General features: G+C 49.5%; 1 protein-coding gene across 3 annotated transcripts in view; it reads left to right on the top strand.

Moving 5' to 3' along the window:
* The window catches only part of LOC109937842 (cysteine-rich protein 2-like), a 51,624-nt gene extending 41,051 nt beyond the window's left edge, over window positions 1-10,573 (top strand). For all 3 annotated transcript variants that reach the window (XM_048599770.1, XM_048599771.1, XM_048599769.1), the window contains 4 exons: window positions 1,577-1,645; window positions 1,960-2,054; window positions 8,940-8,997; window positions 9,969-10,573. In XM_048599770.1, coding sequence (XP_048455727.1) covers window positions 1,577-1,645; window positions 1,960-2,054; window positions 8,940-8,997; window positions 9,969-10,033 — 287 coding nt within the window. In that variant the 3' untranslated portion in view covers window positions 10,034-10,573. The remainder of the gene's footprint in view (window positions 1-1,576; window positions 1,646-1,959; window positions 2,055-8,939; window positions 8,998-9,968) is intronic.
* The last annotated feature ends 2,607 nt before the right edge of the window (window positions 10,574-13,180 follow it).

Raw genomic sequence — 13,180 nt, 5'->3', positions numbered from 1 at the left:
AGTGTTACAGCTACAGAGAAGGTGCAGAGAAAGATCCCTAATCTAATATATAACAGTGCAGTAGAAGAGATAGCACAATGTGGAGCTGGAGGAACACAGCGGGCCAGGCAGCATCAGAGGAGCAGGAAAGCTGACGTTTCGGGTTGGGACCCTTCTTCAGAAATGCTGAAGAAATTTCTAAAGAAGAGTCCCAACCCGAAACGTCAGCTTTCCTGCTCCTCTGATGCTGCCTGGCCCGCTGTGTTCCTCCAGCTCCACACTGTGCTGTCTCAGATTCTCCAGCATCGGCAGTTCTTGCTATCTCTGAGCGCAGAAGAAGCCGTTCTTGAATCTGTTGGTTCATGTTTTCAAACTCTTGTATCTTCTGTCCAGTGGAAGAAAGCAGCAGAGGTTATAACCAGGGGTGGGAAGGGTCTACGATTATGTTGGTTGCTTTTCTGAGGCAGCGGGAAGTGTGGATGGAGCCAGTGAATGGAATTGCTTACCACCCCCCACCGCCAGCCCTGTCCCGCAGAGGGAGCCAGGTTTCACTGCCTGAATGGGGGAGTCGAGGCAGGAACCTTCAACCCATTTAAAATGCATCAGGGTCAGCCCCTGAATTCTCGTAACCTCCAGGGATATGGACCTAGAGCTAGGGGGAGTGGGCGGGTGTTGGCGGGGGAAGAGGTCGGGGGCGGGGGTGCTGGTTTTCCGATGGCGCTTCCTGTGCTGTGACTGCTTCTACATTTTCCAAAATATCTAAAGGGAGGGGGGGTTGCAGGGATGTGGGAGTTTAGTTTGATTGGGCCTGTATTCACTAGAGTTTAGACGGATGAGAGGGGTCTCTGTTTCAATCATAAGAGAATTCTAACGGGAATGAACGGACAAGATACAGGAAGGATGTTTTCCCTGGCTGGGGACTCTAGAATCACGGGATACAAAGTATACTATTTAGGACTGAGACGAGGAAAGATATCTTCACTCGGAGGGAAATGAACTTGTGGAATTCCCTACCACACAAGACTGTGGAGGCCAATATTCAAGAAACAGGTAATTATTTTTAGATTTTAAAGGGCTCAAGGGGCGTGAGGATAAAGCGGGGGAATATGGCAGTGAGATAAAGGATCGTATTGAATGGCTTGAAGGGCTGAATGGCCTACTCTTGTTCCTAGTTTCTGTGTCGAGAGGTGGGAGGGAGAGGCTGGATCGCTCGCCAGGAGGGTTAGCACAGACGCCAAAGGCCGAGTGGCCTTCCTCAGCAGTGTGATTTGCCGCTCCCCATTCCCGTTCTGGGCAGTTCCAAGTTTTGCCTCTCCAGAAGGCGCTCCGCGTCACACGAAGCTGAGTAGTGTGAAGTTTGTGCACTCCCCACCCCAACCCCTCTGTGTCTGCGTGGCTTCGGACAGGCAAGCAGAGATGGAGCAGGCGATCAAACAGTCTTGCCCCTGAGCCTGTTTCTTGAGATTTTCGGCGCCGTTCGGTTTCGTCGTTTGCTGGGCGTGAGGCGGATTGCAAGTTGTTTGAGACCTGTAGGCTAGGTTAATGCTCTGGGCACGTTTCCAATCCGCGTGATGTGCTGCTTGTGATCTTTTCTCAGCATCCAGCATGACCACCTTTGCCGGGGAGCCCAACATGTGCCCGAGGTGTGGCCAGAAGGTCTACTTTGGTGAGTTGTCAGTGGGTGTTCATGTTTGGCGAAGCGGGCACGCTGCTCAGACGCCCGTGCTGGGGGCGAGGGATGCATTCAAGCAATAGCGTGGGGGCCACTGTTTGCAGGGCCTCCGGGCAGACAGTGGGGCAGAGGCCCCCATGCCACACCCCTTGTCCCATCCCAAGTGGGCAAACGCCTGCCATTTTGTTTTTTTTTATAGGTGTGTAAGACGTCCTGCTCAGATTGAGATTGAGATTGTGGATGAAGCTGGAGGAACGTGTTTCAAACCACGCTCTCTCTTTCTCTCTCTCTCTCCATTTCTAATACAGCTGAGAAGGTGACGTCACTGGGCAAGGATTGGCACCGTCCTTGTCTCCGATGCGTGCGGTGCAGCAAGACCCTGAACCCAGGAGGCCACGCGGAGGTGAGTGGAACGTTAGACATTGGCCCCCACAAGACTGGCATCGACCGTTACTCATTAATACCCCCTTTTTTTAGGGAAAGAAATCTGCCGTCCTTACTGTGGGGAGGCAATGGCCGAGTGGTATTATCGCCAGACTGTTAATCTGGGGAACCTGGGTTCACAGTCTTGCCGTGGCAGATGGTGGAACTTGAATTCGGTGAAAAGAAAATCTGCAATTAAGGGACTAACAATGACCATGGATCCATTGCCGATTGTCAGAAAAACCCACCAGGTTCACTAATGTCCTTTAGGGAAGGAAGCTGCCATCCTTACCTGGTCTGGCCTACGTGTGACCCCTCGGCTCCATGGCTGACTCTCAACTGCCCCTTTCAATGGCCCAGTGAGCCCCTCAGCTCAAGGGCAGTCAGGGAAGGGGAGGAAATGCCAGCCTCACCAGTGGTGCCCACATTGCTTGAAAGGCTGCAGAAACAAAAGCAGTGGATCTTGACAGAACTCTCAACCTCTTGTTTTGACAATTGGGCTTTTACATTGGAATGGACCACCCCCACCCCGCCTTGCCCCATTATAAACCATGAAGGCCCTTGTATTAGGATGAAGCAAAGCACTTCCAAGAAAACGTCCCACAGATCGGGACAGGATCCAGGTGAAGGCTACAGCCCTTGTCGATAGCTTGTGGTAACATAAAAGATAGAAGCTGCATTTTCGTAGTGCCTTCTCGTGGTCTCAGTCTGTCACAAAGTACTTAAAAACAGCAGGGGGACAATGGCCTGGTGGTATTATCACTCGACTGTTAATCCGCAGACCCAGGTAATGTTCTGGGGACCTGGGTTCAATTCCTGCCACAGCAGATGGTGGAATTTGAATTCAATCCAATGATGGCCATGAAACTGTTGGTGATGATTTTTTGTTTTTTTTTTGGAAAAACCCATCTGGTTCATTAATGTTCTTTTAGGGAAGGAAACTACCTTCCGTACCTGGACTGGCAAGATCTTTTTTGGCTGTCTCCTTTCACTCCATCATTGATGCCCCGTCTTTTAGCTCCTGGGCCCAAGGCTTTAGAGGGGCCAATGCCTCCAAATCTGTCTTTGCTTTTTTTTTCTTTTTTTTTTTTTAAAATGTCCATGGCTTTGAGCAAGTATTTCAGTTTTGTAATTGGATCAGTGAGTTAGTAAAATAGCATTGGACTTTGAAACGGTCCCTTCTGTAAAAGCAAGGCTCTGGAACTTTCTGATACTTCTCATCACTGTCAGAGGTACATTAAAGCTGAAGAGAAAGCTTCCAGGCAATTGTGTGTCAGTGCCCTCGTAATGGAATTCGCTTTTGTTTATGAGAATCAGTTTGACATGTTCAGCTTTTGGGAAGATGGCTTTGGCTGCTGGATTGCAGATGTGCAGTGGGAGATGAACCTTCTGCCTTGTAATGTGCAGCTGCAGATGGATCCGGCCTAGTTTTATAAGCCGGTAGAATGTTTGCATATTATTAAAAAGGGTCTTTGGAGAAGTGGGTCAGGCCTGCGCCAACGACAACCACTTTCATAAACAGCGAAATACCGCGGATGTTAGAGATCTGACATAAAAGCAGACAATATCTTTGGAGGATCTGGATTTTTGGCTCAGTGATATCTGGGCTGCTGTCACCACACAATACGGCCAGGGAGAGCTGTGACAGTGGGAAATATTGGCGATTATTGACAGTGACTGAGGCTGTGAACACACAGTGACCTGAGAGAAATAGAATGCGCTGGGTAAACTCTGGCAGCGTCTGTGCAGAGACGGAAAGAAATACAGAGTTAACACTTGGAGTCTGGTATGACTTGTCCTTCGAAATTGAACTGAAGAGGAGTGATACTGGATTCAAAACGTTAACTATGTATATCTCCCCACAGATGCTGCCGGACCTGCTGAGTTTCTCCAGTAATTTCTGTTTTTGAACACAACCTTTTTATGATGTCGTAGAGTTATACAGCGCGGAAACAGGCCCTTCGGTCCAATTTGGCCCATATCCCTCTAAACCTTTCCTATCCATGTTCCTGTCCAAGTTTTTTTTTAAAATGTTGTAATGGAACCCACTTCCTTGGACAGCTTGTTCCGTACACGCATCACCCTCTGCATGAAAAAGTTGTCCCCTTGGGTCCGTTTTAAATCCCCCCCCCCCCTCAACTTAAACCTGTGCCCTCTAGTTTTGGGCTCCCCTACCCTGGAGCAAAGACTTTGACTAGTCACCTTCTCCATGCCCCTAATGATTTTGTGAACATCTATAAAGTCACCCTTCAACCTCCTACACTCTGGGGGAAGAAATCCCAGCCTATCCAGTCTCTCCTTATAACTCAAACCCTCCAGAACCAGTAACATCCTTTGTTACACCCTTTCTAGTTAATTAACATTCTTCCTCTAGCAGGGCAACCAGAATCGTACACAGTGCTCCATTGTGGCCTTTTCAATGTCTTGTAAAGCCGCAGCATCATGTGGGTAAGGCCATAAATGTGATGAAACATTGAGATGCTTCACAAAGCCGGACGTCTGCTCCCCACCCTTTTATTAGCTGCTGTGTCGGCTTTGAGCTGCTCACTCTCACTGTTGTAATGGCAAAGGAATTTCCTGAATGTGAAGGGGATGCAGCACGCATAAATAAATAAGCCCCCATCTGCCTTTGTGCACAGAGATACCAGTTCACCCAGTCACCCACCTAGCTCCCGTTTCTCGACCACCCCTTCCCCCCGCAATATTGCACCCACTCGGCAAATTCTATCCTTGCTCGGAGGTTTGACCTTGAACTCCGGGGTGGGAGTGAAGAATTAGCCAATAGTGACAATTAGCAAAGCGGTTGGGGTGAACCAGGGCAGGAGATGGGGAGTGTGGGGAAAATGGGGAGCTTTGCCCTCTTGTAACACACAGAATCCCTTGCGGTTGCGGAAGCAGGCCTTTCAGCCCTTCGAGTCCACACTGACCCTCCAGAGGGCATCCCGATCTGCCCCAGAGGGTAGTTGAAAGTCGACCACATTGCTGTGGGTCTGGAAGCATGTGTAGGCCAGACCAGGTGAAGCTGACCAGATTTCCTTCCCTAAAGGACATTAGTGAACCAGGTAGATCTTTTTGAATTTCCCCCCAACACACAATCAACAGTGGTTTCGTGGTCATCATTAAACTCTGAACATCAATTTTTTTTTTTTTTATAAATGGATTTCAAATTCTGCCAACTGCAGTGGTGGGCTTTGAAGCTGGGTCTCCAGATCCTGGCTTTACAGTCCAGTGATGATACCACTAGGTCACCACCTCCCCACGATCCACAGTTACTGACGTTTGCTGAAAAAGCACCGAGAAGGACATGACAGTTTATAAAAGTTGAGTGCCGGTACCGATGCCAGACCAAACTATTTTTTTTAAAAAAAGAAAGCTCCTGTTTGTTTGTAATTGCTGGTGGCGCCAATGGTTGTTGCCCATCCCTAATTGCCCTGGGAAGGGTGGGCTGCGGTGGGCTACGTCACTAATTCTAAGACCTTCTTAATTCTCCTAGTCCTGGGGCTAACATTTATTCCTCAGTCGCCGTGTCACAGAAAGCGGATTGTTTGGTCCTTTTCGCTCCGCGGGAGCTTGCTGTGCACCAATCAGTTGCCACGTGTCCTACAGTCCGGAGGGTGTGAAAGGCGCTACGTAAAGGCATGTTCCTGACTCTGCTCACTGTCACCTTTGTAGGACCATGAGCGGCAATGGAACAGGCTGCAGAGGTTGACCTTGACTGTTCGTTTGTAGCCATGAGCCTGTGAGGGGCTCAGGACCCTCCGGTGTGAGGATTGCTTTAGCAAGGAGTCAGTAAAATAATGTTGACGACTACTAACAGACACATTTTGCTCACAGAAGGAACACCCAAATTGTCAACCCTCACTACCCAGGAGGCTGTTGGGCCCATTGTTCGCTTTCGATCAGCCTGTTAGCCAGTGCCCAGCCCCTGCTCTTTCCCTCTAACCCTGCAAAATGTTTCCACATGAATTATTTATCGAGTTGCCTTTATGAAACTTCACTGCTTTCATCACCATTCATTGCATAGGGTTCTGACCTCAACTTGCTGTGTTTAAAAATAACATGTTTCCATAAATCCCCTTTGGGGTACACACTCTCTCTCTATCTCCAATCTCCTCAATAGCTTATTAGTTCCATCTGCCACTGGAAGCATCCCCTCCCATTCTATCCTGTCAAGCACTCCTACAATTGTCGACAGCTCCATTCAATTTTGTCTCTGCCCCCCACAAAGCTTCAGGATCTCCGCCGTTCCCAAACTCAGGACGTGACAGTACACTGGATGTGAATTGCTCCACCTCTGCTGGCTTTCAATTGCCCTGAGCCTCTGCGAATCCTTTCCTATACCCCCTCCGCCCCTCTCGCGCGCTGTCCTTCTCCTAGACCTTTCTTAGAACATACCTGTCTGACGCAGCTTCCCTGTAACCGCCTTATCCGGCTCATATTGTTTTCTAAGCTCCTGTGGGATGGTCCGTGAAGTTAAGGGTGCTTTGTAAATGCAGTTTGTTGTTGCTGTGTACCTCTCTATATTTCATTTTCCTTCTTTAAAACCTACCTCTTGTAAGAATCCTGACAGTATGGGAGCAGGCCAATCGGCCCATTGAATCCACACCAACCCGCCAAAGAGCATCCAACCCAGACCCACCCCACTACCCTATTCCTGTGACCCTGCATTTCTTGTGGCTAACCCACCTAGCCTGCACATCTTTGGACTGTGGGAGGAAACCGGAGGGAAACCCGTGCAGACGCGAGAGGAATGCGCAAACTGCACACAGACGGTCACCCGAGGGTGGAATTGAACCCGGGTCCCTGGCGCTGAGAGGCAGCATGCTTAACTGAATCAGTCTCCAAATCAAAAAGGTTTCTTTCTCTGCCTGCTGCCAGCATTACACAGAGTGACACAGTGCTAATGCAGCCTTGTTACGCGGGGGAATGTGTATTTAACCAGTCTGTCATGACCCACATCCTGAAAACCTATCACGTATCAACACTGGGGAATATTAGGGATGCAATTTGCTACGTGCTCGATTACAAAACTACTGAAACGTGTCTCTGAGATAGAAACCAATTCAGGCGCATTTAAAACTGGACATGTACTTTGATTTCCATTTTACACTTCTCACGGTGCACCTGCTAATTATAAATGCAAGTCTCCCATTTATTCTGTCCGGTGCTCCGGAAGAAATAAATGTGCTGCTTTTCCAGCAGTTAAGGCTGTGGAAATCTTTTATCTCCACCCCCAGCAGCAGACAGGGCCTGAACTGAAACAGCCTGTTTCTGCCTGTGCAGCCACTCTTCTTTCCCCACCCCCTCCCGCACCATTTCCAGCCTAGATTCCATGCTCGAATCTGAGGGGTAGGCCGTAAAGCCTTCTGATTCGGAAATGACAGTGCTACCACTGAGCCAAGGCTGCTGGCCCACTCAGTAACTTTTCTGTTGGACCTTCGACATCTCAGTTCTTTATCAAAATAGCAAAGACACAGATTCCACGGTTTAAAACGGAGGGAAACGAAACATTAGCGTATAGGAGGGCACAGAAGCAAAGCTGTATACAATCGACAGTCAAGTCCCATCATTTCCAACTTGCTCCTTTGTGAATTCTCTTACCAGCACGAACGTCTTTGTCTGCAGGTCACCCCATGTCACTGAATGTTCACTCAGCTACGTTCTTAAACAATTAAACTGCAGGGCCGTGGGAGCCAACCAACTCCACTACCACCAGCCTGATCACCTTTCACTGCATCAATCACCAACAATCTCTCTGCATTCAAGATATTTGAAGATTCTGCATCTGCTGCCCTTTTTGATGAAGGGGATTTCAAAGTTTCCGAGACGCGCAAATATTTTGCCCGTCTCTGTTTTAAATGGGCGTCCCTTATTTTTAAATGATGGCCCCTAGTTCTACATTCTCCCACCAGATGAAACATTCTTTCTGCATCAACCCAGTCAAGCCCCTCAGGACTTCGATTCAGTCAAACAAATTTTCTCAAACAAGAAAAGGGACAGAAGAGTCATCCAGACTTTGACCAACGCCCGTTCCTCCTCCTCCCTCTCCGCCTCCCCTCCCCTCTATCTAATTGCCGCTGCTGTGGGGAAGGTGAACGAGTTAATAGTGCTGCAGGGAGTGGTAAGACATTGCCTTTGGGCTTTGGACAAATGACCTGTTCCTGGGCAACATCAGACTCAGTGCTGGCTACTTAGCCGGCTCTGATGATTGGTTGAAATTGGTAGAACATGCTAAGAGGGGAAAGGTCATCGGGTGGAGTGTATGCACGTGCTGAATTGGCTGGTAAACAAAGGGCATGCTTGCTGCTGCCCTACTGCATGATGGGAACACAGGTTTGCCCCAGTTTCTACAAGCCAATGGCCTTTGCCCAACTACAGGGAAGTGAATGCCACCAGCAAGTCAACATGCTTGGGACCTCACGGCCATGGTCTCCCAGTGGGTTAAAGGCAGGGATTGCTGTCACCAACAATCTTAATGCTTTATCTCACTGGATGGAGTCCGCCAAAACATTACACCCAAAGGATGAGCCTTCTAGTTGACTCGGGCAGATGTTTCTCACATTCAAGTCATGCCCCCTTGCAAAAGCTTTTTCTTTTAGCTGAATACCAGTTTGCGTTCCTGAAGTGCTTTTTTGGCAAGTCCAGGACAGCCCAGAGTAGGTTACAGCCAATGGACATGACTTTGTGAAGTGCGGTCACTGTTAGAATGTAGGGAGTGCGGCCCATTTCGGAACAGCAGTATGCCAGGGAAAAGCAGCCTGGAGTTTTTTTGTCTTTGTTGAGAGGGCTGTTTGAGGCGGGCAGTTGGTATGTGAGTGCAGTGGTAAAGTGCTGAAATGGTCTCTGTGTTTGTCTCTCTGCACAGCATGATGGACAACCCTATTGCCACAAGCCCTGCTACGGAATCCTGTTTGGACCAAAAGGTAACACGGCCCCCAACTGTCAGAATTAACGCTTCAGTGCGGAATGAGCTGCTCATCTCACCCGACTGACTTCATTGTAACTATAACGGATCTGCATCTCGGGAATCCAGTGAGCCATGTGTGGAACTGATCCCCCTCTCACTGGGATCTGGTGGCCCATAGGTGTAAACCCCCTCTCACTGGGTCCAGTGGCCTGAGAGTAGAACTGGTTCCCTGCTCGCTGGGATCCAGTGGCCCGTGTGTAGAACTGATCTCCCTCTCGCTGGCATACAGTGGCCCATAGGTGTAAACCCCCTCTTGCTGGGATCCAGTGGCCTGTGGGTAGAGCTGATCCCTGTCTTGCTGGGATCCGGTGGCCTGTGGGTAGAGCTGATCCCCATCTCGCTGGGATCCGGTGGCCTGTGGTTAGAGCTGATCCCTGTCTCGCTGGGATCCGGTGGCCTGTGGTTAGAGCTGATCCCTGTCTCGCTGGGATCCGGTGGCCTGTGAGTAGAGCTGATCCCCGTCTCGCTGGGATCCGGTGGCCTGTGGTTAGAGCTGATCCCTGTCTCGCTGGGATCCGGTGGCGTGTGGGTAGAGCCGATCCCTGTCTCGCTGGAATCCGGTGTAATCAGCTCTCAGTTGACATGTTGTAGCGGTAGAGGCTGATTCACAGGCAGCAGTCAATCTGTCCGTCAGATGGTGACTGGCGATAGGGATAGGAATCCCAGAACCTGGACATCTCGGAAGCTGAAAGCAAGTCCCCCCCGGGTGCTGGGGCGATGTGAACCAGCAAAGGGGGCCCCACAGTTACAGGAACTGAGACGTTTTGGAAAGCCGGGGTCAATTGCAGAGGCGGGGGGGGGGGGGGTAGGGAGGTCAGACCCTCAAGGGAATCCCGAGCAGGCGACCGTTTCAAGTTAAAATGCAAGGTCTTCCTGCAGTTTGACCATTTTATCTTTCTGACTGACCGTCCGTTTCCTCACCTACAGGGGTCAATACCGGTGTTGTCGGGAGCTACATCTATGAGAAGAGTGATGCTGCTGGGGGCCAGTGATGGCTTTCATACACTCCCTGGAAGATCCAAATTCAGTGTTGTGCTGTTTCTCCGCTTAACGCAAAGTGCTCGGGACACTGTCTTCACTGTAACACTCAGTAACAATAGTTTAGAACTAGGCGTGCAATCTGTGAGGGATGGAGAAGGGGTGGCCTCCGATCACTGTCTCGAACGCTAACCTAGCTCCAAGCTGTTAGCAGCTCCTAACAACACTGCAAACCTGCCGAAACTCACGTCGGTTCTCAAACCACAGGGCGATGGTCAGGGCTAGAAGCCAGCAAATGTTTTTACTTTGAGCTCGACTGCAGTAACCATAAGTCTCGACATCTTGATCTCCTTGTATTATAAGCTGCTTGTCCCCTCATCACTCACTGCCTTGTGATTTCAAGCACTACAGTATTGTGCAAAGTTCGTTTTAAAAATCTTGTTCTCTTTTTCTAATGAAAGCACCAACAAAGTGAAGCACCCTGTTACGTTGCGTCAAATACAATATTAAATGCTTGTCACTACTTTTATTGATAATAAATAATGCCAAATATTTCTGGACGTCTCTTCATTTTAATCATCAGCTGCAAAGTAAAATTTTATCCAATCTATATTTCCTCTCCCAGTCTCTCCTGAGGGAATTCACTCTTACTGGAAGTGTTTATGTCGATGCAAGCCCCTCTGGCCTCTTACCCCAGTGATTCCAATCTGTTCAGAGGAGGGGAGCTGGAAAAATCTAGCATTTTGTGTACTACGCAAGTGTTCCAGAAGGCCATTCAGTTCATTTATTGCTCGTCCCTACTTACCCCTTGAGAAGGTGGGTGTGAGCTGCTGCAGGCCATGTGCTGTGGGTGGAACAACAATAGCCTAGGGGTGCGGTGGGGTAAGTGCCAGGATTTTGACCCAGCGCCACTGAAGGAATGGCGATATATTTCCAAGTCGGGATGGTGAGCGACTTGGATGGGATCTTGCAGGGGGCTGGTGTTCCTATGTGTCTACTGCCCTTGTCTTTCTCGATGGAAGTGGTCCTGGGTTTGGAAGGACCTTTGGTGAATTTCTGCAGTGCATCTTGTAGATGGTACATACTGCTGCTACTGAGCGTCGGTGGTGGAGGGAGTGGATGCTTGTGGATGTGATGCCAGTCAAGCGGGCTGCTTTGTCCTGGATGGTGTCAAGCTTCTGGAGTGTTGTTGGAGCTGCACTCATCCAGGCAAGTGGGGAGTATTCCATCACACCCCTGACTTGTGCCTTGTAGATGGTGGACAGGTTTTGGGGAGGTGAGTTACTGCAGTTTTCCTAGCCTTTGACCTGTTCTTGTAGCCATTGTATTTATATGGTTCGTCCAGGTCAGTTTCTGAACGGTGTTCTGAATTAACATCTTACTCAATAGACAACACTCTCCCTCAGTCCTGCACTGAAGTAGGAGGTGAGTTACTCGCTGCAGTATTCCTAATCTCTGACATGCTCTTGCATCCACTGTTTATGTGGCAATTCCAGTTGAGTTTCTGGTCAATGGTAACCTCCAGGATGTTGATAGTGGGAGATTCAGCGATGGTAACACCATTGAGTGTCAAGGGCAGTAGTTAGATCAGCTTTTATCGGAAATGGTCATTGCCTGGCTTTGGTGTGGCACAAATGTTACTGACCACTTGTCAGCCCAAGCCTGAATATTGCAGGCTAAGCAGCATCATAGGATCTGCTCCTATGATGATGCTGCTTAGCCTGCTGTGTTCATCCAGCTCTGCACCTTGTTGTCTCAGATTCTCCAGCATCTGCAGTTCCTACTAAGCCTGACTATTGTCCAGTTCTGAGGAAGGGTCACCGGACCCGAAACGTTAACTCTGATTTTTCGTCACAAATGTTGCCAGACCTGCTGAACTTTTCCAACAACTTCTGTTTTTGATCCTGATTTACAGCATCCATAGTTCTTTCGGTTTTTATTGTCCAGATCTTGTTGTATTTGAACATAGACTGCTTTGAGATTTGAGGAGTCACAAATGGTGCTGAACATTGTGCAATCATCAGCGAACATGCCCACTTCTGACCTTACAATGGAGGGCAGGACATTGAAGCAGCTAGAGATGGGTTGGGCCAAGGACACTACCCCGAGGAACTCCTGCAGTGATGTCCTGCAGCTGACCTCCAACATCCATAACCATCTTTCTATTTGCCAGGTACGACTCCAACCGGGGAGAGTTTGCCCAAGATACCTGTTGATTCTAGTTTTGCTAAGGCTGTGTGATGCCACACTTGATCAAATACAGCCTTGATGTCAAGGGCTGTCACTCTCGCCTCACCTCAGGAATTCAGCTCTTTTGACCGTGTTTAAGAATAGGCTGCAATGAGGTCAGGAGCTGAGTGGGCATGATGGAAACCAAACTGGGCATCACTGAGCAGGTTATTGCTGACCAAGTGGTATTGATGACACTTAACATCAATGTACAGAAAATCGGGAGGAGACCGATCGAGCAATTTTGGGCCGGGTTGGATTTATCCTGCTTTTTGTGTACAGGCTATGCCTGGGCGCTTCTCCATATGGTTGGGTAGATACCAGTGGTGTAACTGAACTGGAATAGCTTGGCTCAGGGAGCGGCAAGTTCTAGTGCACAGGCCTTTAGGGGTTGTGCGCACTATTCAGTGTGTTACGCAGAGAGCTGTGCACACTGGTCAATGTGTTACACGGAGCCGTGCACACCAGTCAATGTGATACACAGGGAGCCGTGCGCACCAGTGTGATACACAGGGAGCAGTGCGCACCGGTCAGTGTGATAGACAGGGAGCAGTGCGCATCGGTCAGTGCGATACAAGGGAGGAATACGCACCGGTGAGTGTGATACACTGGGAGCAGTGTGCACCGGTCAGTGTGATACAGTGGGAACCGTGCACACCGGTCAGTGTGATACACTGGGAGCAGTGCGCACCGATCAGTGTGTTACCCCAGGAGCAGAGCGCACCAGTCAGTGTGATAAACTGGTAGCCGTGCGCACCGGTCAGTGTGATACACTGGGAGCATTGCGCACCGGTCAGTGTGATACACTGGGAGCAGTGCGCACTGGTCAGTGTGATAGTCTATGAGCCTTGCTCACTGGTCAGTGAGATACACTGGGAGCTGTGTGCACCGGTCAGTGTGTTACACTGGGAGAGTGCGCACCGGTCAGTGTG

This window comes from Rhincodon typus, chromosome 8, assembly GCF_021869965.1.
Source record: "Rhincodon typus isolate 14 chromosome 8, sRhiTyp1.1, whole genome shotgun sequence".
Classification (NCBI taxonomy): Eukaryota; Metazoa; Chordata; class Chondrichthyes; order Orectolobiformes; family Rhincodontidae; genus Rhincodon; species Rhincodon typus.
Note: the sequence above shows the minus strand (reverse complement) of the source record. Positions and strands in the feature narration are given on the sequence as shown.